Source organism: Alligator sinensis, unplaced genomic scaffold (assembly GCF_000455745.1).
Source record: "Alligator sinensis unplaced genomic scaffold, ASM45574v1 scaffold528_1, whole genome shotgun sequence".
NCBI lineage: Eukaryota > Metazoa > Chordata > Crocodylia > Alligatoridae > Alligator > Alligator sinensis.
In genome coordinates, this window is record NW_005841846.1 from 1,006,531 (window position 1) to 1,031,216 (window position 24,686).

Here is a 24,686-nt window from a genome sequence, read left to right on the forward strand (position 1 = left end):
CAGCAGGAAGCACATTCATCCTGATAGTCTAAAAAGGTGTAATATATAATACAATCATTTGAATGACTTACCTAATTTTATGTCCCTAAATAAGGGCTAGGTCAACAGTGACAGACAAACCAGCGTCAGATCTATTAAGACCTCAATCTTTATTGTTTTAGCAGCTACAACAGTCGAATGCTTATAAATATTTGTACTAACCTTTATTGAATGTGACCTGGTTTTTCTATAGCCCCTAGTTACAGCTATATTCAGTACTGTCACCACTCAATCTTACACTGGTTCAATGAAGTGATCCATTGACTGTTTTGAGACATGGAGACGGGGGAGGAAAAAAAAAAAAGATGAGAAAGGAAGCAACATGGTCCAGCTGAACTTTGCCATTTCAAAAGCAGTGTCTCATGCATGTAATGAGAAGGTATTTTCAGCACCTCTTAATAGGGCCGCCTACTGCACTGGGACACATAGCCAGCAATATTATTTCATGTACTTTATTTAACAGGAATCTCTACAGCCAATTTAATGAAAGCTTAAAAAAAAAAAAAAAGAAAAAAAAAGCAAGAACAGTTCTTTGTTTGAGAATCTTATGACGCCTGCATTGACATTTCTAAAATACATAATGTTTTACTGTTAACTAATATCCCAAATTCTGACCACATTTAGAGAACTAGATTAAAGATTGAGCATGCACCTCCTAGGACACATTTCCTGGATATGCTCTGTGAAGGTATCTTCCTTCTAATAACAGTAACTAGAAGTAGAGACTGCTTCATTAAACATTTTGCAACATCAAGGCTTTTTAAAATTAACCTGGGTTGTGTAAGTATGCTATACAGTATGTGCAGTTTTGGTTGGCTATGATCTATATTGCATTTAACTCCATAATCAGTTTTAGCCTCAAGAACTCAGAAACTAGTTTCAGATTGCTGGGGATGAAGAAAGAAAGAAAAAAAGACCAAGATAAAAATACAGATAGGCATATGAAATGCTAGGAGAAACTGGTAGAATTAAATGGCACATCAAGGAAACATGAGAAACGAGCAGTGGCCAGGAAAGACAGGAGGGAGTTACCAGGGAGCAAAACTAGATATAGATAGAAGCATGAACTTACAAGGAAACAGCACAGCAGCATTAAAAAAAAGAAAAAAAAAAAAGATTTCTATATGGTATTCAAGTTTTCATTTTTTTCTCTGTATTGTATGAGGGAAAGGAATTTACACAGAGTCCATCATCATGAATTATATTGTACATTTACAAGACATACCATATTACTTTTCACATAAAGGAAAAAGTAACTGAAAACAAGCCTAGCAATTCAGTGTAAGAAATAAAAATAATGTATTTGTGCTTCAGAGATAAAACTCAAGTCATCCGAGTGAAAACCACCTACATTTCCAATTAACTGGAATTTGTGCTAAAACTAAAATGCATTTTACATGTAAAATGTACTTATTTTGCCTATAGCTAGATTCCCAAGTATTTCATCTTAACAGGAATACTAACCTATAGGCATATTTGTTGTTATGCAACATCCCCCCACAACGCCACCACCACAATCCTAACAATTCCTCTACAGTATTATTTTGCATCTCCTCTTCCCACATGAAGTGCAGAGAAAGAAAACTACCAGAGCATATCTGTCCATTACTTTAAAAAGATCATGAACCCACACTTAGAATGGAGATCAGTTTCCAGTTCCTGTATCTGGAGCTGGAAAGTGTCCATTCCCTGTTATGGACTCCGCAAACAGAACACGCATCTCCCAGATGAACAGATCAACATATACAATTTGAGGACTGCAAAAAACAAAACAAAACAAAAATCAAGCTATTCCATGATATAAACCAAGAGTATTTTGTATAGAGTTTAGATTGCTATAATATATATATTTTGGGCATGAAACAGTTACTATTTATTAATAAACAACTCCTGAAATAAACAAGATGTCTCCCATACACACACCAAGTACAGGTTTAAAAAGATACGAACCTGTATGAAATATAACCGTGCTTTTCCTATAGCCAGAAGGAAGTCTAATGTTTCGGAGCAATCCTTTGGCAGTCAGTTGCACACGCATGTTGGATAAGGAAAATTTCGGAGACCATAACATGTCTTCAGAGCAATTGAGAAAAAAGCAAGCAGAAAACAGCCTCCATGTACAATTACATACTATATTTTTAACTCAGCACAGACTGAAGCCAAGTGATACTTGGTAAGGAAAACAGGACTAGAACACATCAAATTTTCTTCATTCCTTTGCTGTTACTCCAAGCACAGACAAAATAAAACTGAAAACACAGATATCCTCAATGCAAACGTTGCTGGCAGCCTCTCCCTCCACCAGATGTTGCAGAAACAAAGCTGATTCTCAGAATAAAACTGCCTCTTAGTGATTCAGAAAACTAGCAGCCTCTGAATTACATCACACTGCTCATGCTTAATCTGTTATGGGACTCGATGGGATGGGGAACTAAGAGAAGGAGGAAGTGGGTGGTCTCCCCAGCTGACTATCAACCAATAATGTCACCGATCATTTAAATTAGTCTTCAGAGACTGTTGGGGAGAAAATTACTTGAATATTCCTTAAGGTATATTTTGGCTCTCCTCAACATAATTATTTCATTTATCTACATTCTGATTACATGCTGACAATTTCCTCCCATTCACTTGGGTTTTTTTCCTAAAAAAATTTAACTATTTTTTTTTAACCAAAGAAACTTTTTAAACATATTAGACACCACTACTACTACATCATCTATGTGCATCTCTTTACATATCCACATGTAAACAATATAATTCTGTAAGAGCAGTTAAATATTGAAAAGGATCCTAAGGGAACTACTACTCCATTTTGCAGTTTGGTACTGCAGCTTTTTCATTTAATTTAAATAAGGTCAATGAAGTGCTTAATATTAAAGATGCAAACTTTACTGACAAAGATTGATCTCTAGATACAAAAGCCATCATAAGCACAATTAACAAGTCCCTGAAAAATTACAATTCCTTCTCTCTCTCAGGGGTCCCAGAGATCAAGTTTTCCCTCATTTAATGCATTTAAGATGCGTAATACAGTTTAAGCACGAAAATGCACCTGGTGTATTTTAAAACAGTACAGCCAAACAAATTCAGTATTTCTAGTTGAACTCCTGAACTTAAAGGAAGCAGAGATAAGTACCCAAACACAAACTTCTATTTTAGTCTAATTTATTATTTGAAGCACTCACTTCTATAACCAATTTGTTTTTATGATAATTAACTCTAATTTATACAAGTCCCCCTCTTCTTGTAAAGAACAGAAATGGTTTGTCTTTTTGCCTGTTAACTGTCGTCTCAGCAGCCAGCAATGAGGAGAAAGTAGACCCACCCAATCTTTCCATGTTCTCTACACAAAACAGCCACTCCAGGATAGGGAGCCTTCACAGCTCATACTCTGAACAACATCACCCAAGGAATGAACCAAGGACACTGGCTCCACAGCCCTACATTCTACCAGAGGTCAAAGTTGGGAACTCGATCATTTATCCATATCAGATATCCCAAATCCCTTCTTACTCCCCATTGGTGCGTCTTATCTCCCACATCACCTCCTTTAAGCCATGTTGGTATATAAAACAGATTAATAAAAATGGTCTACATCCATAAAAGGTGACACCACACATGAAAACAGCTGTAATCTTACTTGACACAGCCCTTGTCACTAGAACCCATTATTCTCTCTCTCTCTCTCTCTCATCACTTGGGTATTCTTATAAACTCTCCAGGATAGACCACATGTCTACTTGCTCAAGACAGACTGTGGCCACTTGAGGCAATGAACTTGTTTAAATTCTCTAGGGTCTTATTTACCACATCAGCAAGAATTAAAAATAGAATATGGTTGCTTTGTCTGGTCTCCAAGTAATAACATGCAATTTGATGCAATGAACGTAATGAGCCCAGGAGCACCACAGCACAACTGCAGATTGGCAAACATCAGACCTGTTAAGGAGCCTACAACAAGGTATTTTCACTGACACCACTACAAAATGTAGTTGAATCCACATTGTAGAACACACACTGCCTCTGTATTGCATGTTAGGCAGACCATGAGCCTGGAAGCAAGTGATAAAGGTGCTCTCCAGTTTCTGGTTCTCAGTAGGTTCTCAAGAGGCTCCCAAGGACACTTTCACAGTTCAAATACTGAAAACAACTCCTTGATTAAGACTGCAGAGAAACCTTCTATGCAGTTTCTTTAATGGTGCCCGTAACTTAAACAAAACTGCTTCTGTCTCAGCCTCTCCTAACAGCCCTGTATACACCTATAAATGTAACCACATACAAACCCCTTCAAATTTCCTTCCTACTGTGCTTGACCCTCTACTAAAAAATTCTGACACTGTCCAGCTTTCAGGCCTTACAGCTCCACCTTCCAGGCTGCCTATGCTTCCTATCCCACTGGCTCCAGCCAGCTGCTTTTACCCCTATGGTGCCTCAGGGTAGCACCCCTATGGTGCCTCAGGGTAGCACCTCATCCTGGGTTATCCTCTAACCCAGGGGTTTTCAATCCCTGGACCATGGCCCAGTGCCAGGCCATGGCAGGTCAGCTGCAGGTCTGCAGCATGGTCGGCTGCTGGACCAGAAGTAGCTGTGGACCAGCGAACTGTGGCTCCCAGAGCCAGGCAGAGAGACCATGGTTCCTTTTGCAGGGCCCATGGCAGCACAGGGTTTGGCCCACCTCCCCACCTGGGGGGCGTGGGTATTCTTACCCATCTTCTGGCCGGAAATTCCTACCCATCTTCTGGCCGGAAATTCTGGCCATGGTTGGCTGCGAGTGCTGGGCCGCAGTTTGCTGGGTCGCGGCATAAAAACTTTGGGAACCCCTGCTCTAACCAAAGAATCCCTTCTGTGCTCAAAGGATCATGAACAGTATCTAGTAGTAAATGAAAAAGTTCATTACACTGTGTTTTATGCTAGCTTACTTGTGTGCAGAGCTCATTAATCCTCCACTTACCAAAATACAAAATCAGTGTTGCCAACACTTGTGATGATTCTATCATGTAATGGGATCAGTCCTCAAATAACCACCCCTCTAAATTTTAGCCCCACCACAAAGAACCCCCATTCCTTTTCCCCATGCATGGAGTTGGCTGCCCCAAGTGGGAAGGACAGCCTAATCAAAAGTACTTGAGAGAAGAGGCAAAGCTACCCTACTCCTTTCAAAAGCAGAAACAGATAAGGTTCTTTGGGTAAATGTGATAATTTTATTAGATCAACTAAACAGTTGGAAACATTTTTCTTTACCAGCTTTCAGGCACAAACACTTCTTCAGGCATAGGCAGAGTCTCCTGGTATTTGTGTACCAGCAGGTTCTCCCTGTGCCTGAAGAAGAGTGTTTGTGTTGAAAGGCTTGTAAAGAACAATTTTTCCAAATATTTAGCTGGTCTAATAAAATATATCACATTTACCCAAAGAACCTTGTCTGCCTATGTCCTTAGACCAACATAGCTATAACCAAAAATCCAAAAAGCAAAAATAAGCACTCTGCTCTCCCTTCCTGTAAGAAGGGAAGCCCAGCAAGTTCAAGGGGGTTCTATTCCGTCCTACTCCCATTTGCGTAAAAGGATTTTTACTCAAAAAAAGGATTGAGTAAAAGGATTGCTCCTCCTTCCCATCCTTTCTCCATCTCTACAACACCCAGCCTGGAAAGAATGCCAGAGAGCAGAGAACCCCTGGAGCTGCTCCCCCAGCCTGGAAAGGCAAAGCAATATCAGAACAGCTCCCAAGATGTGGGAGAGAGAAGCCCCAAGAAAAGAAGCGATCAGAACTGATGGGACTGGAGGACAGGGAAACAACCATGGTTGAATGTTCCTACAGTTGGGGCCAAAGAACCTTACTGGGCATGTTTGAAGAATCAGTAACAGTTTACACGCACACATCATTGAAGGCAGCAATAAAACTGACAAAAGTCATTGCAATTTCACTTTGCTTCTGCTTACAGAAGCAGTGAGCTAATATTTTCCATGTATAATTATAGGATTTGCCCTCCAAAATCTCTTTGCTAAACTCATTCAAAATAGATGTTTCCAGGGAGTTATCTGGAAGAAAGGGCTCTATAACTGCAGTAGGCAGAATCACTAATTATTAGTAGGACAATTTGCCTTAAAATAGAAAGATGTAATCCTTTAGTTAAAGAAATCTAGAGGGGAAAAAAATTCACACAAGCTTCTTATTTCCTGCAGAATTAAGGCTGTCAGTTATGAAGCTACCGCACCCCTGCTCCCCCTTCCTGATTTGACTGTACCTCCTTTGGGTTTCAGGCTCCTAGCAGTCATCTGGCTCAGAATTGTCCAAGTCCTCCAGTCTGATTGGGACCTTCTACACAGTTTCCATCTTGTGTGAACCCTCCAAATCTGTTCCCTTTAGGGAAATTACAGTGATAGCTGACCTCTTTAAAGCCAAGTTTTACTTGGAACACGAGAACACAGGAAAAACATCATTTAAGGGTATAAACAAGTCTGGTTTACCCTACATTTAATCATCTTCCCACATGGTGATATGGGCAAGATTAAGTTTCCTATAGGCTTCTGCACACAGCCTGTGTCAGTGTTCATGACAACTCCCTGGACAGGCTGTGGCTGTTCAGTGAAAGCCACTGTATATAGTCCTTTGCCTGGGAAACTAAGCTTTGGCAAAGAAAGTTTTGCAACACACAATCTTCGAGACTAAAATTTCATACCGCTACCTTACAAATGTGCACTTGGCCATTCTTGTTTTGGAAGTGTTTATGCACTCAATTGGGTTACAACATTCAAGACCCAAATGTTCCACTGTATGTAATCATTTCAAAGGGGAAAATTTAATTAACCCAATAACGAATGAACAGCTTACCTCTCAACAAGACAGCCATCTACAGGGTTTATAAAGATCTTGGTATTTATAACGCTTTGATGGGGCACTAAATCTTCAAGCTTGGACTTCCCAAAAAAGTGAGCATCTTAGACCCTATTCTAAGTAGAGTTTAAGTGATTATCCACAGCATGTGCAACAGGAAAAGAAAAGTTGACCCACTGGGCAAAGTGAGACTGATTTTCGGTAGCCAGAGCAAGACAAAATGAACCAGCTAGCTGCCTTTTGACCATGTTTTTCTTACAAAAGTTGCACTAGTTTCACTAAATGCATTACTTTCAACATTCTCACTAATGCAATGATATACGACCGTGCTTAAATAGGTTTAAATCTGGCTGCCAGTGAGTTAACATGCTCAAGTACCTTTACATCAGCTTCATAAAGGTTCATGTACCCAATGAAAGGTTAAATTACATTGGTTCAAGGTTGCATGTAGAACCCAAAGGTATTGTCCCTCACCAACAATTGCACCCAGCACGCCTAGTTCCATATTTAAAAAACATTTGAGGACATTGTGTCTTAAATTATAAATATAGATCATAGAGCAGAAATCCAGTTAGGGTGGTATCCTTAATATTTCCCAATCTCTGTAGGTTTATCAAGTCACACTTTGGAAATCTACAAATGGAAGAGGGTACTGAGTGTTACATGATTTCATCTTGAATATTCAGGTCTCAGAGTACTTGAGAAGTGAAAAATCATAGTGAAACAGACCACCTTTTATTTGCTTTCATAAGTGCTAGATGCAACTAATTTATTGGCAAGAAAAGCAAGAGTACAAGCTTATTCTTTGTCTTCCCTCCACCCCCTAACTTCTTCTACTCTGAGCCCCATTTCCAAACAAGAGGCAATTCAGGACAACCACACTATACATTATTACACCTGTTGAAAATCTCTAGGTAGGGAGAAACTTGAGAAGCACAAGTACTCAAAAAAATGTGGAAGCTCTGAAATAAAAATTAGTTCTATACAAGGTGCTAAAATCAACTTTTAGCCAAGTGTGGAGAGATAATTAAAATTACTCTAAAACTGAATAAAATTTCCACATGGGCTAAGCCACTAACAGGTTTGTTTCATCAAGCATAGAAGAAAATATTAGAGCTGTTTATGCAAGAAAGCAACCTTAGTCAAGGACTTACTATGAAACTCACTTTTAGCAGATGATCAGGAAACTCGGTAGTGCTAAAAGTCTGCCATGGTGGCCAATCAAGTGTCAACTAAGAGTTTTGGAAGGTTACTTAAGGTAACAGCTATTCCCTTAAGCAGCTTCCTGAACTCTCCAAAACAAGGTAATTTTATCCTTCAATAAAATGGAAAAAAGGGAAACTTCTAACTTCAGATTAATGTATAGATAAAACACTGATAAAATAACTGAAAACCCTCTTAAACTTCTTACAAGTCTAATTTAGTACATCTTGTGCCAGGACGCTGGCAGTAGTTTATCTTAGTGAAGTCGTAAGGTTCACATTTCATTGTTACCATGTTTAATCAGTTTCAACGTCTAGATATAACAATCTCTTTATTTATGTGAGCATTCCTTTCTAGCCAAAGAGCATGTTAATAAGTGATCACGTGAAAGAACTAGGTAATTTCAATAGTCAAGGCAGCTCAGAAGACAGGACACCTACAGAAGATTATAGTTGGCATCTTCAGGCTGCCAGAAGCAAACAATGAACAAACAGCTCAGTGTATCCAGCTGATATCAGAGAAAACAAGGAGACCTAGAACTTTCTGTTCCCTGCAAGTCGCCTAATACATTCAACTTGCATACTACTTTTCCCCCTCCTATTCTTGACTTGACTGTGTATACATTGACAAACTTACTTCCCCACTATGTTCAGCAGAGGAATAACTGGAAGTTGAGGTGGCACTGTTGCTGCTGCTTCAAGGGGGGAAAAAAAAAAAAAAAGAGAAGCATTGAGCTAAAATTTTCACCAGAACAGTTTTTCTACTGGAAAATTCCACTTAACTGCAACTGTTTACAGATCACATCAGATTTAATAAAATGAGTTTCTCAGGTTAGAGGTGGAAACTTTGGATAAAACTAGAACTGGATTCCAGTAATTGTTCTGCCTATGTTATAGCAGTCATAAGGATGACTTTCCCACATTCCAGGTAAGTGTTAAGCTATTTGCTATAAGGAAGCAGTCTCTATATGGTTTTAGTTAATACTATGAAAGCCATCATAATATAACCATCTGCTATCCTGACACAGTAGAAGAATATCTTAATATTTGCAAAACAGGAAAACCATTTCTTGACACTGTTTTTAAAGCTAATCTGTTCACCATACAATACATTAATTGTACAAGAAACCCCAAAAGGGGCAGCAGAATTACTTCCAGCGCAGACTTTGCACTTAATGGCTTTCAGAACAGAAAAAAGGAAGATCTCTAATTAGTGCACAAAACCTTAATTTGGCCAACATCAACAGGGACTGGTATTATATTCAGCCTTTCACAATACAACTCCTTCTGCAACAGGTATGATGCGTGTTAAATTGAAAACTGCTAGGTTGTGAGCCTTCTAGAATAATAAGTTAATTCTTGTAACATTGGGACAAATTAAGGTATTTATAGTTCAATGTTTGCAACTAGCAAGTTATGGATTCTTCACACCTTTAAAAAAAGAAAGCCTGAGTTTTCCTGCTGTTCAGAGACTCCCTATACCTGAAGAAGAGTGACTGTGTCCAAAAGTTTGCCAAGAACTTTTTCCAACTACTCAGTTGGTCTAATAAAAAAATATCACAACTACTCAAAGAACCGTGCCTGTCTATGTCCTTAGACCAACATGGATACAACCAAAACCCATTACAAGTAAAGTAACTTGGCACAGGATACTAAAGACTAGTTATACATATTCACTTCTTCTCCAAAGTATTTATATAAAAAATGCAAAAACTGCTCACATGACTATGCCATTAATATATTTTTGAGGCATTAAGAACTATATCTCTTTTGAAAAAATATCAAGTGCATCAAAAGATATAATGGGATATTTTTCATGATGTTTTTGGCCAAATGGCTCTCTTCTTTGGTTTTCAAAATGTTCAAGTTACTAAACACTCCTCTGAAATGAGCCCCTGTGGTGGGGCTTAGGCATGGTGTTTTGAACCCAAGGTTACTTTTTAGTCAGCTAGACTAGAAAGACAGACATCCTATTTTATTTGGAACTTAAGACTCCCATTGATCTAGAGTACTTTTCCCCCATTCATACAATGACAAATTTACAGCAATCTCTAGTTTTGGCAAAAGGGTACACACTGGTAACCAATTTCAGATTCCCAGACCTCTGGTCCCTTTTAAGATGGGAACTTGAACACAAAAATTTAAAAATTCATAGACAAAGCTATGAAAGAAGGAACTGTTGTGATTTAGCTTGACCTCTTATCTTAGACCTTAGAACTTCCTTGAATGTATTTGTTATAACTAAAGCAGGGTGTCAATCTCATCTGGCCCCATGGGCTAGGGGAGGGTCACTAGGCCAGTATGCAGGCTGGATCAGAACCAATCACCTGTGCTGTGTGCAATACCTGCAGTGCCAAGTCCAGTCCACATGCTGCAAGCAGTACATGCAGATTCTGCTCCGAGGCTCACTCTACATGAGATGCATGGACTGGATCCAGCACTACTTGAATCACAAAGAGTTGGTCTGGAGTGTGGACTGCATGCAGTGCTCTACCACATGCAGAGCAAACCCTGGTGCTATTGTGCACTGCACACGGTGCAGGAGGATGGACTGGCTGCACAAGGTACAGGAGGGCTGGCACAGGGCACACTGCATGAGGAACCCTGCTAGACCTGCCCTGCACAGTGGCTCTGGTGTGGCCTGATCCCGTTGGGACCCTGAAGCCTGCAGGCAAAGACAGTCTGGTGGGACACTGCATACAGCCTGCACACCGGACTGATCCTCCATGCTGCACACAGGGCCAGGGCCAGGCGGTATGTGGATCATTCCAGAGACCAATGGACCATATACTTGACCACCTGAATTAAAATACATCTTCTAGAAAAACATCCCAACTTAATTTAGAAGTAGTCCCCTATGGAGATTCCAACACAATGGTTAGTTACATTCACTGCTTTATTTTAAATCTATATATTTACATAGTTTTAGCCAGCAGATCATGTGTTATGCCTTTATCTGCTAGACCAAAAAGCCCTCTGCTATCAAAGTTATATTTCCCATGTAGGTACTCAGATTGCTATCAGGTCACTTCTTCCTCTCTGGTAATCTGCTTGATCTTTCACCATGAGGTAGGTGAAATTTAATCATTTTCAGAGCTCCTCTTTAAACCTTCTGTAATTAACATCTTTCTTGAACTGGAACCACGTTATTCCAGACAGAGAAAACAATCTCCGCACTCCTAGATATTCACTCAGGTATTTATCCCAGGATTGCATTAGCCTTGGGAGCTCATGTTCAGTTGATTATCTACCATGATCCAAGCCCTTTTCTAAATCACTGCTTCCCACAACAGAATCTTAAGTCTAAGATGACAGTGTGTTACCAAAGAAGTTCCATTAATGTATTTTCAAGGACCTTAATAGGTGGAATAGAATCTGACCAAATTAAACAATAAGGAACAACACCGCATTTCTTTAGAGTTCAAGCATCTGCTGTCACATACAACTAAGGAAGTGGTATCTAAATCACCGCAGGAAGCCAAAAGATCCTATTCAGAACCTTGCTTTCTATCAACTGGCACAACTGTGTACCTACCTGTAACATACTCAGAGCTTGTATTAGATTCGAGTCACAGGTGGGATTTCTAGTCATGAGTGAGTGTTCACTCCACAGAACACTCATAGTACAATAGCGTCTTTAACTTTAGTATTAAAATGGACATCATGCTCCGACTACAAGTACTCTTACTTTGCCACTGTCAGCTACTGCTCAGTTTAATGACTTCAGTACTGTGTGAACACCTCATTTTGATTCAAACTTTATAAGTCATCTAAAATTTTGTTGCACAGTAATTTTGGGTGGCTCCTAGAGCTCTAACTCCTAGATCGTATGCGCAATAACATTTTTAAATAGTTTTAAGAACTTGTTATATGGCTCAAAGGTATGTCAGTCCAGGGCAAGATTATCTCTGATCTGCACTACCAAGCTCCTGTTCCATTCTCCACTGATGTGCTGCCCAAGTTGAAGTCCTCCAGTATCCCAGGCTCTCTCGAACCTCAGCCCATTGAGCAGGGATAGAAGCCTGTCTTGGCTTACCAGCCCTCTAGTGGCAACCCACAGCCACAGCTCTTAGTCCTGCCTCTGCTCACCAGGCCTCTAGGGGCAAGTCACAGTTCTGCAGGTGGGGGCAGTCAGAGAAGGTTTCTAGACCAAGGGTGTGACTGCTCCAAACTAGCACAAATACTGATCAACATTAGTGCGGCTCACAGCATAAGGTGCAACAAGACCCCTAAGCTACAAGAAGCTTTCTGGATGGAAAATTACAGTACTGCAAGATATGAACCCTGTATGCAGTATAATAAAGAACTTCAATTACTGTGGGATTAACTTTATCAAAAAGGAAGTTATTTTTAAATTAGTAACTGTGTGCCAGATGCTCTCTGGCCCCCCTCGCCCCCTCACTCTCTCTACCATGGGATTACATATCATGCAATTGCATAGGACTCTGATCTTGTTAGATGCTCCCCTCTAATGTAGCAGCCAGGAAACTGATCAGCGGCCAGCAATTTCAAGGCTGATTTTCATATGTTCCTTTAGCAAGGAAAAGGGGATTATTACTGAACCCTCAAGTGTAATACCTAAAAGGTAAACTCCAACCCTATTCAAAAGATGCCAAGGTCTGAGACCTGAATGCACTTAAGGTACTTCCATACCAGCTTTGACTACAGCACAAAAGACCAGAAAGGGCTGTAACTTCACAGCCCAGGGTTTGGTGTATCCTATCCAACTAAGGTCTTCTTGGTCTCCCACTCAACATGTGCAATTTTTGGTTGGCCTACCTCTCCACCTGGCATTCTGTAGGGAGACTGGGTGCCCAACACATTTGCAGAACCTGGCCTGGAGAGCAGGTGCACCAAAATCCAATACAAGATCAAGCCCTGTGGGCAAAATGTCTTTCAAGTATTAGCCATGGTAGCCTGCTGTACAATGCATTTGGTATTTTACATAATGCTAATAAGTACCGTCTTTCCTTAAACAATTATTAACAAATCTCTCTGTTCTTAGGAAACCCCTAAAAATGTAATGAGTTCAAAATAGTCTATCCATAAATCCATAAAATTAATTCCTTGATGGGTTTTGTCTAAACCATTTCTTGGACAAGCAAAATTAAGCTGTTCCAATTTTAAGGCTAAAATACAAGGCACTCTAGAATTCCTCCATGATCCACACTCTATATTAAGGCACATTTTAATCTTCTATATTATATATAACTTGCATTATTTGAAGAGGACAGTTTCCTTCTGCCAACACTTCCCACTCACTTTAAAAGGACCCTAGGTGCCTAAGATTTGTTTTCTTAACAAATCTTAACACTTTCAGAATAAGTGGGGGAGATAGTTTTGGTAGAGAAATAGCAGACATTTCTAAAGTGGTGCTCAACACAAATGGACTTCCTTCGCTGCATGTTTACTTACTCCAGAAAGATTATAACCAATTTTGTTATCTTGTTGCAGAGCAAGCAGAGATCATGTTCCTAACTCCACAGACAACATACTGAAAAGTAGCAGAAGATTCGCTTTGTACTTTTCACTAAGCAATTCTGAAAACCTTGCATTCAGAGGGACTGAACTCTAAAAACGTTGGAATAAAAGCTGTATTGTTAAAATCCAAGACTATTTTAGAACAAACAGTTACTGAATCTCATTCTGCATGGCACTAGCTGGCATTAGTCAGTTATTTTCAGAAAACTGAGGTCATCTGACTTTTCTTGAAATAAAAGGATTGTGCTATAGAACGTAAAAATAAAGGAGCTCACATACTACTTTTCCTTCATTTCTCACTTTTTTAAATGTGGCGGCACGTGAAAGGTTAAATAGACTTTTTATGGGTCAACTTATCTACTGGATTTATTCATAGGTAAGTTCTTTGCAATGCGTTTACAAAAATGTAACAAAAGTTGTTAAAACTAAATAAATACTTCCTTGTCTGCATACAGTGAAGAATTCGAATTATGTGCCCATAATTTTAGTGGGTAGACTACAAAGGGATTTTAACTTGAGGAGCAATTGTCATAGTGTGAGATTTACGAGATGGTTTAGGGTAGGATGTATGGATTAGTGTTTTGCTGAATCAGGCACAAAATGCCATTACTTCAATGGTAAAGCTAAAAATGCCATTTTGGACCCTTGAACAGGCATGTTAAGGGTACAAAATCATGTTCTGAGTCTATATTCAAATTATATTCCTTTATGAAGTTCAAACTGCAACCAAACCAAGCATTAACTCAATATGGAGCAACATTCAGCTACAAATTGGCTTTACTGCTAATGTAATCCTGGTCACGTGCAGAGTCAAGTAAAGATGGGTTATGAAAGAAGTCTTGTACTGTTATCAACATTAGCAAGAGCTAAAGGGTAAAATTTATTTCTTGCTAAATTTCTGACCTTTTCAATCCAAACACTTCAGAGTTCACCGTTTTCTAGAGCCAGCAGCTTAAGGCACTAAAATGGCTAAACCTTGGTAACCTTTCACTTTTCCATTCCTGTATATGTAAGAGACATGCGAGACTCCGGAACGTTACTGAAGCATTAGCAAAGATTTCTTAAACTTAAAACCAGTTTTGTTTTGTTTTGAATATGCTAAATTGCTGCATGACAGGGTAACAGAATAGTTCAAGGGAAGGAACCAAATAAAATTTCCCCACTCTGGTAAATAAGAAACTCCAGACATTTTACTTCTTCAAAACAGTACAAGAAATCTAACTTTTGATTCATAAATGAAGGCCAGTTTTATAAAGTAGGTAAGAATAATTTCCCACAGTAACTTCAGCAATTCTAGTCAGTTAGACTAGAAAAAACTATTACATTAAAAATTATTATTTGGAACTTAGGTCTTCCATTGATCTAGAATACTTTACATCCACAGGCAATTTACAACAAGCTCTAGTTTTAGCAAAAGGGTATACACTGGTTACCAATTTCAGTTTCCCAGACCTCTGGTCCCTTTTCTTACAAAGATCATACTAATCTTGAAATCAGTTGGCAAGCTCTGTATAGATAAGGAAATGTCATTTAAAAATTATTTTTGTCTCCATCTACTGGAGGAGAAGAACACCACAAGGTGCCTGTGCCTGTGCCAGTACAAAAAATAGACAGAAAACTTTATACAACAGAAGGGCCTTCAAACACAGCCAAATTTCTTAGACTACCATCTGCCATTTGTTACCCAATTGTTTTCATACTGCCACAGAAGTTGACACCAACATGTCTAGTTAATTGCAACCTTTTAGTCACACAGAGCGTATAGGAACATATGCTGAGACTTCTGGCACTAGAAAAAGTGGCAAGAATATTTCCACAAACTATCCAAAATATTCCTGTTTTCCATTAGTCTTCATTTTTCCTAAACCATGTCAACACATTTGCTTTAAAATATTACTATATTAATCGAAGGGCAAACATTAGCTATACACAAATCTGTTACCTCTGGGTTTACACACTCTTTTTCAAAAAACTTCTGTTAGGGCTGTGCGAAATTTTGGCAGCTGTTCTGTTTCAGAGGTGTTTTGGGCCATTTCGATGCCAAAAACACCAAATGTAAAATTGAAACGGAAGGCTCTGAAACGTTTCAGAAATGTTTTGAAGAATTTTGGAATTTCGGAGCCAGGCTTGCAGGGAAACAAAAACTAATAAGAGGGAGGGGAAGGACTGCTCTTATACTGACATCTAGCTCCTGGTTAGATTCCACAGTTCTCCGATTGCTTCCCCCAACTCTTCCGGGGGGGGCGGCGCACAGGTCCCCAGTCTGCATACGGTGTTTCAGAAGGCTGCTGCTGCAGGCTGGGGCCAGCAGCAGCTGTTTGGCACAGCCTATGCTAAGCACCAGGAAGACTGCGGGGCTGCCACTGGCTCCAGCCTGCAGCAGCAGCCTGCTGAAACCTGGTGTGCAGATCAGGGGGTCCACACCCCCGGGAAGAGCTGGGGGAAGTCAAACCAGGGGCTGGGGAATCCCTACCGTGAGACCTGGCTTCGCAGTGAACAGAGATCCACACCAGGGTCTCCTCCCCACCACTGCTCACCCCATGCAGCCCTGGATCTCTGCTCCCCGAGGAGCCAGGTCGCACGGCAGGGACCAGAACTGCCCTGCCATGCGACTTGGCTCTGCAGGGAGCAGAGATCCGTGCTGGAGTCTCTTCCCCGCTGCTGCCCACCCCATGTAGCCCCACATCGCTGGGGTAGCACGGGACGGGCAGCAGCAGCAAGGAGACCCTGGCACAGATCTCTGCTCCCTGCAGAGCCAAGTCATGTGGCAGGGACCAGCAGTCTTGCTTGCTGCTCTGCACTGCTTCCCTGCCCCATGACCTGGCATGACAGAGATCAGAGATCTGTGTGGAGGTCTCCTTGCCTACACAGAGGGCAGCAGCCCTCCCCTGGACGAGCCACCGACAGCACCGTCCTGCTCCCTGCTGGGGCCCCAAGCCCCACCTGGCTGGGTAGGGCTGTGCAAAGCTTCCCTTACAGCCCATTCAAAACAGATTTGGCCGAAATGAAAAGACAGTGATCCAAGCACCGAAACGAATCACTGTCCTCCAAAACAGCCTAATCCAAAACCGAATTGAAACGCACCCATTTCGCACAGCCCTAACTTCTCTATGTTTACAGATAACTCAATGGAACAATTAACATACTCTGCATATTTTAGGAGCTGGGTGGTCTAATGACCCAAAACTAAAGGCACTTTAAATGTATAGAAAATGAAACTTGATAAATCTGGTAAAATAACTTTCACCAAATTTGTTGCTAGGCTATTTCTTCCATGAAACAAGGTATTATATCCATAATCTATTACCCTACATGTCTGCATGGACCTCCCAGAGGTGTTGTCTATTATTAAGCAGGGAGAACAAAAATTTGAAAACTCACAGGAATTGAGAACAGATAAACATCTGGGTCCATTTCGTCCTGGAGTACCTAAAATGTTCACAAAAAAAGATGATGTAAACTTTGAAGCAGTCTATGTTAACTTTGTGTAAAAATCAATTCCAGTATATAGAAAGCCCTTAAAAAAATAAAAACGGGGTGAGGGAGGTCTTCCAGTACCCTTTACATATCCAACACAAATTTAGGCAGAAAACAAACAAACTTCTCATGGAACTTTGCAAATGAATGCCAAAAATATATACAGTAAGTGTTAAACTGATTATGCACAGAAAACACTAGTTAAGGACCAGATATTTAAGCCTGTTATAAATGTTTCATTAAGCCAGATGGTAGTTTTACCTTTTACTGCCATCATTAGGGCATTTAAGAATGAGACCAATGACAGTAATAATAAGCAACTTTTCACCTGCACAAATATGAAAAAGTTAAACTACATTTGCTAGTGTATAACCTGGTTATCAAGTTCAAATAGACAGACCAGAGCTACAAACCAGGTTAACTTTTAGTTTAATTCATTTGATGTTAGGGTCATATAAAATAGACATTAAATATAAGATCACCTTTATTGAGAAGGCTAAGAATTAAATGGAGCCATTACTGGTAACCCTTGGCTGGTCCCGATTTAAACATATTTTAAAAACAGATAGGCTTCCATAAAACAATTACTAGATCAAAATTTATGAAAATTAAAACAAAAATAAGAAATACGGCTTAACTCGTCAGGCTGTACATAGAAAGTGCCAAGGTATCTGTATGAATTTACAAGGTATTTCAAAAACTGGAAGCTATTTGCATTGTGTATTAACCAGTGTGTTTGACCCAGTGCCAAATATACTTTGGTTTTAAAACTTAAAAGCTACAAAGAAAGGAACCCTGTGAGCAAATCAGTGAGTATCTATGACAGCATTATGTTCTGGAATTTTTTACAGAGACTCAGATCCATTTAGACTCGCGTAGACAAGCCCTATTGAATTCAGTTCAAGATTAGAAAAGCTGGGAACACTCAAGACAGACTACCTTAAGGGTTCCTTAGAGTTGGTCTATTTAAGTTAAAACACAAGGACTATAGGGAGGAGTCAGCTCAGGGCATACGTTGTCATACCTGATAACCTTTACATTCATTCACTTTCAAGTGCAAATTTAGATATAGATAAATAGTTAACATTAGATGTCTGCACACCTTTGGTTTCCGGAAAATTAAGAGGAAGACCAATTAGTAGTCTTTCAACTGGGGACACATTTGTGAAGACCAATTCTACTTTTAGAGCTTTTAGACTGAATTGATAACTGTAGCTGAAATGCTAGCAACAGCTGAGTTGGTGTCTGCGTGTGCCTGTGTCTCTAAATTGGAGGGCTGGAAAAAGTAAACAAGAAAATAATTTTACCCAACAGTTGATTGCTTCGGGCTTCATTGGTTCTCTTTGCTTGAAGCAATGTTCCTGATGAGTTGGGTAGACATTGGTTCAATGCACCAGATTTGGTCTTTGTTCCTAAAATTCCAAAAGGCTTAAGTTAAGGTTTAAGTTTACAACTAAATTGATAATTAAGAACCTACCCACCTTAAAAATGAGTTTAAAATTGTAACGTTTATTAAATGTGTAGTTACTAAACACAGTAGATTTTCAGCCAGTCTTTTAGGAGTTTTAAAAAGATAACAGAATGTGATCTATAGAACTAAAAACTAGTTTAAAATTCTTCACTAAGTATTAAGAAACTTGATGAAAATGTGATGCTATAAAACTTAAATGTATTAAATAGTCAGTTGTCCATTTTCTGTGAAGCCACATAACACCTGCTATGGCTATGGACTTTTTGGAGAAAAAAAAAGTTTCCGTCAAATCAGATGACAACCACTAAGACAAAGCAAGGTAATACACAGAATCCATTAGACCAGGGTTTTTCAACATGGTGGCTCATAAGGGGCTAGCACACAGCACAAGCCCATGCAGCTACTTCTGCAAAATTGGGGAGGGCCCAGGAGAGGACTGCATGCCATCCATGGTGGTGTTTGGAGAGAAGGGATTAGGGATCCCAAAGTGCCATCCTCACAGCATGTGGCCCAGCTAGTGTGTGGCCTGAGAGCCACACAGAAGGTGGATCTCTCTGTATTCTACTGTTTATTTACACAGTCATCTTGTGACAAGTAAAGCAGTTGCATGAAAAAGAGCACCAGCAATGTCTATTATACATCTGAGTTATTTGCTACCCTTGATGTCACATCCCTGTACATCAGCATCCCTCCCATGAAGACTGTTTAGAAGACAAAAAACATAATCCCTGAAAAGAAAATTGCTCCCATTCCCATTACTCTCCTCTGCTTTGTTCCTCACATGCAACTATTTCAGTCAGAACATGTTAAGTATGATTTAAACAGGAACTATTGTTTCTTATCCCATTATCTGGAATAGTTTTTGTGACTCCTTTGTTCCCATGGGTTTATTACATGATTGCCTGTCCCAGCATTGCCCCCATTCTTGCTCTCTCTCCCCCTTCTGTCCACTTTCCTTCTTATAACCATCTTTGTGCACATCCTTTCGCAATGACTGATGAAATAAACTACAGCCCATAAAAGCTTATGCTGTACATATTTACATATCTATTTCAGTTAGTCTATAAAAGGTGCAAATCTATCCTGCCTTTAATAAAACAATCTGAAAATTACTCATTTTTCCATATGGTGCCAACTAGTGTTCACTATATCAATTTGATGAGCATTTCTTAAAACAGCAACATGCACAGGACTTATAAGATAATCAGAAACTTGAGCTTCACCCTGACTGTAGAAAGGTTCAGATACCTTTTGGAGTGCTTTTTAATGAGTGTACTCTAGGACGGGGGACTGGCTTCAAAAAGATGCATCCAGAAGTGCCATTTTGATGTCCATTTGTGGAAGGCCATTCTCCATTCCTGATGATGATTGTGGCACTTGTAGCTATTGGAAAAAAAAAAAAGGTAGTATATTGTTTAGGACATTTGCCTAACTATAGTTAGGCAGCTATATTATGAAAATTTAGGTCAGGATGTCACATGAGAGAATGTTTACAACTCCCCCCACCCCCAAAGGACATTATAGAATAAGAATCAATATAAAAAGCCAAATATCTGCCTCCTTTACATAATTTTTGTATGGATAAGGTGACAAAAGTTATAGTTGCCGATTAACCTGTGCAATATCAAAACGCAGATTTTCAAAATCTGGACATACAGTTTTGCTTTTTGCATATAAGTTCAACATTATAAAAAAATCCAGTGCGCTATAATATGCATCTTGGAAATATGGGTCCACAGTTCAAACTAATGGAATTATAATTCAGACCAGTTACACTAATATTTCATTGATAAATAATACTGCTCAAAAAGACAAGTTTCTTTGAGTAGATGTGGATTTCTTTTATTAGATCAACTGAGTAGTTGGAAACAATGTTCTTTGCAAGCTTTTGGGGCACAAACACCCTTCTTCAGGCCTAAGAAGTCTCTGCTGCTGTTCTGAGATCTCCAAGGAAGGGAGGAAGCTAAAAGCGTGACAGGAGGTCAGTGAGACTATAAATAGGTGGAAATTAGGAAAACAATGGTTAAACAAGGGAGGGAGGAGAAGGGAGGAAATGAGGGGGAAATAATGTCAGAGGTAAGCAAGGGAGACTGCTGTAGTCCAGTTTTCCAAGATAGAAAAGAAGCAGTCTGTGAAAAAGTAAATAGCTGGAAATTAGGAAGACAAAGGGTAGAGAAGGAAGGGAGTGGAGAAAGAGGGGTAGGGGGTGAAGTAAGGCAAGGTAAAAAAAAAATAAAATAAATAAAAGGTAAGGTCAGGCAGGTACCTGGTAAATCAGATGCCAAGCAGGTTGTAATGCGTTATAAATCCAGCGTCTATATTGAGGCAATACATTTTTTGTATCTACTAGATTTCTGAGGTGAAGTTCACAGGCTCATCTATGAAAAGGTCTTTTATAAGTTCCCTAGAGGATTAGAACTGAGAGATCAAAGAGGGAGCGATTGTCCTGTGACAAGTGTGCACCCACAGGTAACTGGATATTTTTCCTCCGATGGATTTCCGGTGTGCATTCATTCTGGTGTACAGTTGTTCGGTTTCTCCTACATATTTTCCATCAGGCCATTTGGTGCACTGGATGAGATGTATTACATTTCTGGAGGTACAGGTATAAGATCCAGGAAGGGTGATGGTTCTCTGTAGTGGGGTGTGGTTATTGTGGGAATGGTGGAGATGTGTTGGCAGGTTTTGCATTTTTTGTCCTGGCATGGTCTGGATCCACTTGGTGTGGTTTGGGTCATAGGGAGTTTGCTTCTGGTGATGACGTTAGTGAGGTTTGGTGCTTGTTTGAAGGTTAGAACGGGTGGCTCTGGAAAGATCTATTTAAGAATTGGGCTTTTCTAGTATGGGTTGTGATTATCTGAAGCTTTTCCGTTTAGGTTCCAGGAAAGGGTGGTATGTCATAACTAGTAGCGTGCGATTAGTGGGGATTTTCTTTTTGTACTGCAGCAAATCGTCTTGTGGTACCCAGGTGGCTCTTTCAAAACTACAATCCATCTTTGGAGAAGCGTCCTTGTTGGCTAAAGGCCCTTTTGAGATTTGTGAGGTGGTGATCACAGGTATCCTCCTCTGTGCAAATTCGGTGATATTGGTGAGCTTGGCTGTAAATTACAGCTTTCTTGGTGTGATTGCTTGTTCTGTGTAGATATACATGTTGGTCCACGGGTTTCTTATATATGGCAATTTGAATTTTACCGTTTTGAATATTGATCATAGTGTCCAAAAAGGAAATGCTGGTGTTAGAGTACTGTATTCAAGTGATAGTCTGATGGAGGGGTGATGATGGTTGAATTGATGAAAATCAAATCTGAGACTACAGGGCTTTGGTCCAAATGATGAAGATGTCATCTATATACCTCAGGTATAGCATGGGTTTGATGGTGCAGTTCTTGAGGAACTCTTAGTTGGTCTAATAATGCCACATCTACCCAAAAGAACCTTGCCTACCTATGTCCTTCCACCAACACGGCTACAACCAAAAACGCTGATCAAAAAGTAATTTTAGCTGTTATATAGTACTTTGTTCAGAATACTACAAAGAAAGATGCATCTTTTTTAGTGACAATAAAACAGATTTTTAATCTTTTGACAAACTGCTTAATATCAAGTCAGTGGAAGGGTTCAATAGAACTGATGTCCTGATTTCCCATGTTCTGTTCCATCTATTGAACCCGTCGTCTTTTCTTTCCACTTAACACTATGTCCATTCCATTTCTGCTTTTATCTCCAGAAGGTGCCCTCACCTCAAACAGCTGCAGATTCAACAGCAATAGAATTATGTTAACTAATCATACACACAGATGAAGATACCCTTGTCACTAGGCTGGCATTTTCTAGAGGGAGAGGGAAGGGGAGAGTGGGGGGGGGGGGGGGGGGGGGAGGGGGGGGGGGGGGGGGAAGGAGAGAGAGAGGTGAGGGAGTGGGGGAATAGAAGCAATATTGGGAAGGGGACAGGTACCACTGGAAAGAAGATGGGTATAGATAAGGACATTGCTAGTATGACCATCTCAAGATAGCTTTTGACTAAGGGTTTGCTTAAGGCTTTATTTTCTAGTCTTTATTTGGGAAACCAAATTGTCTCCTGTTGCACTTAGCATTAGCACAACAGCTGCCAGTAACTACATAGTTGTATTTCTTAAAGTTTTGAGAAGTATCTAAACACTTTTGAAGACCACAGTAAAATATCATATTCAATTTGGATATGATGAAATGTAAAGCTTTATGGAGCCATTTTCTATAGGACCAGGAAAGCACTGTAGATTCTTTATATAGTAACACGCATACTTGTGTACTAAATTCTGTGTAATTTGCAGTTTGAGACCAGTCTTTAGTTTATTAATACAAAACCATTTGGCAATTGCTCAAGAGCAAGTTACTATAGCAAATCAGCAAGGCAATTTAAAAATGTAGCTATCTTTGAGAAATTAACAATATATCGTTGCATTAGGGTTTTTTTGTTTAGTTTTTTTGTTTGTTTTTTACCTGTATGAGCCTGAAAGACCAGTTTCACTAGATTAGCTTCAAAGACCCATACACATTCCAGGCATATCAAGAAACAAGAAGCATATACTACATATTGACAAGTAGGAGATACCATATACAGCTCACTAAAAACTTCAAACAAACACTTTCAGAAAGTTAGTGCCATGCAAACTTTTGTCAGTCCAGCTTGAGAGATTGTGGTCTACCAATTCTCATAGTTCACACAACCCAGAACTAAACGCCATCCAAGCCCCATGCTCCCTCTCACTCCTTGCAAGGTGGGTCCCATGCTCCCTCCCCCTCCCACAAAGGCAACAGGTTCCCTGGGCCCTTACAGGACACTTCATCCTACCCGCAAGGGAGAGTGCAGGAAGCAGAAGCTGGGAGAGGAACCTGGAGGGAAGCAGAAGCTGGGAAGGGAACCTGGAGATCCCAGCAGCAACAGAAACAGAAGTAGTGGAAGGTTTGGCATCCAGGCCACAGTCCATAAGGCAGGTGCTAACCTTGCATCCTCTGTATGCCACCACTTAGATAGGCCTGCCTGAAAATATCAAAAATAGACCACCTATATTTATTCACTTCAACACTTCATAACCATGAGTCTCACAAAAATCAGTTGTAGCCGGATCAGGTCTATTGACTCCATTTTCTTCGTCTCTGCAGAGTTAGATGATTTTTTTAGTCCTAAAAGTTAGAGACAGTATGTTTGACTGAGCAAGGCAATAGTTTTTGTTTTATGATGTCTTATTGGACCAACTGTGTAGTTGAGAAGGATGCTGAACAACCTTTCAGTCACAAAGTGCCTTTCTTTACAGCTGGGAAAGAAGCAGGCACAGCTTGAGCTCAGTTACAGATAGAACAAGGGCCTGTGTATAACTCCATATGTAAAGGCAAAAAGTCTGCTTAATCTCTTTCTGTACTCCAGTTAACACTTGACCCTCTTGAAAATTCTTGCTCTTCCACATTACCTAGCTGTATTTCTCCCATATTAAAAAGCTACTCGTGCTCAGTCTTCTTCACTACTGCTTTATAGCCCTCCTCCATATCTTTAAGCAGACTGTTTACTTAAGGAAAAGATTTGTAGGGCACAGTCAGTCCCCCTGAGCCTGTTTCTAAGGCTTTTTGGGGTCACCACCTTGGCCTGGTCCAAGAGGAAAACTGGCCAAGTAGATCATGCTCTCCTCAGCCACTTGGTATGAAATGTACTCGGTCTTGGAGAAGTCCAAGTCCAGTGCACCAAAGACAGCACTGAGAACAGAAAAGAGCAGCCACAGCTGGGGACAGTCTAGGAGAGACTTCTCCAACTCCTCCTCACAGAAAGGGCAGGCCACCAACACTATTGCGTACAAATGATGGATAAGAAGTGCCCATGGCCAGAGGCCCATGCAGCAGCTGCCACTCAATATCATCACTTCTCGTGCCAAAGGACACTCCGGTGTTGCTACTACTAAGTGTCACTTTCACATCATCTATGGGCAGAGAGATTGCACATGGCCAGAGAAATAGGCAGAAATTGTGGCTGGTGAGGTGGCCAGGGAAAAGAGGGGACATGTCTAGTGAGCTCCAATCACGGAGGGCTTCTCACATGCAGAGGCAGTCCTCCAGGACAGCAAGCTCATCCACAGGGAAGGCAGCTTTCACTTCAGCCAGGAGGAATAAAGCAAAAGTTGACAGAGTGCAGGCCCTGCTGGTCAGCCACAGGTTTT

At 40.2% G+C, this 24,686-nt stretch overlaps 1 protein-coding gene across 8 annotated transcripts in view; it reads right to left on the reverse strand.

The window, feature by feature from the left end:
• Positions 1 to 24,686, reverse strand: part of MTUS1 (microtubule associated scaffold protein 1) — a 164,092-nt gene that overhangs the window by 66,609 nt on the left and 72,797 nt on the right. For 7 of the 8 annotated variants that reach the window (XM_025207540.1, XM_006015860.3, XM_025207524.1 and 4 more), the window contains 3 exons: positions 19,750 to 19,884; positions 18,338 to 18,442; positions 16,935 to 16,982 (listed from right to left, as the gene is read on the reverse strand). In XM_025207540.1, the coding sequence (XP_025063325.1) occupies positions 16,935 to 16,982; positions 18,338 to 18,442; positions 19,750 to 19,884 (288 nt within the window). Of the gene's footprint in view, positions 1 to 1,989; positions 2,428 to 16,934; positions 16,983 to 18,337; positions 18,443 to 19,749; positions 19,885 to 24,686 lie in introns of those variants that run through there. The other variant, XM_006015863.3, reaches the window with a different exon arrangement.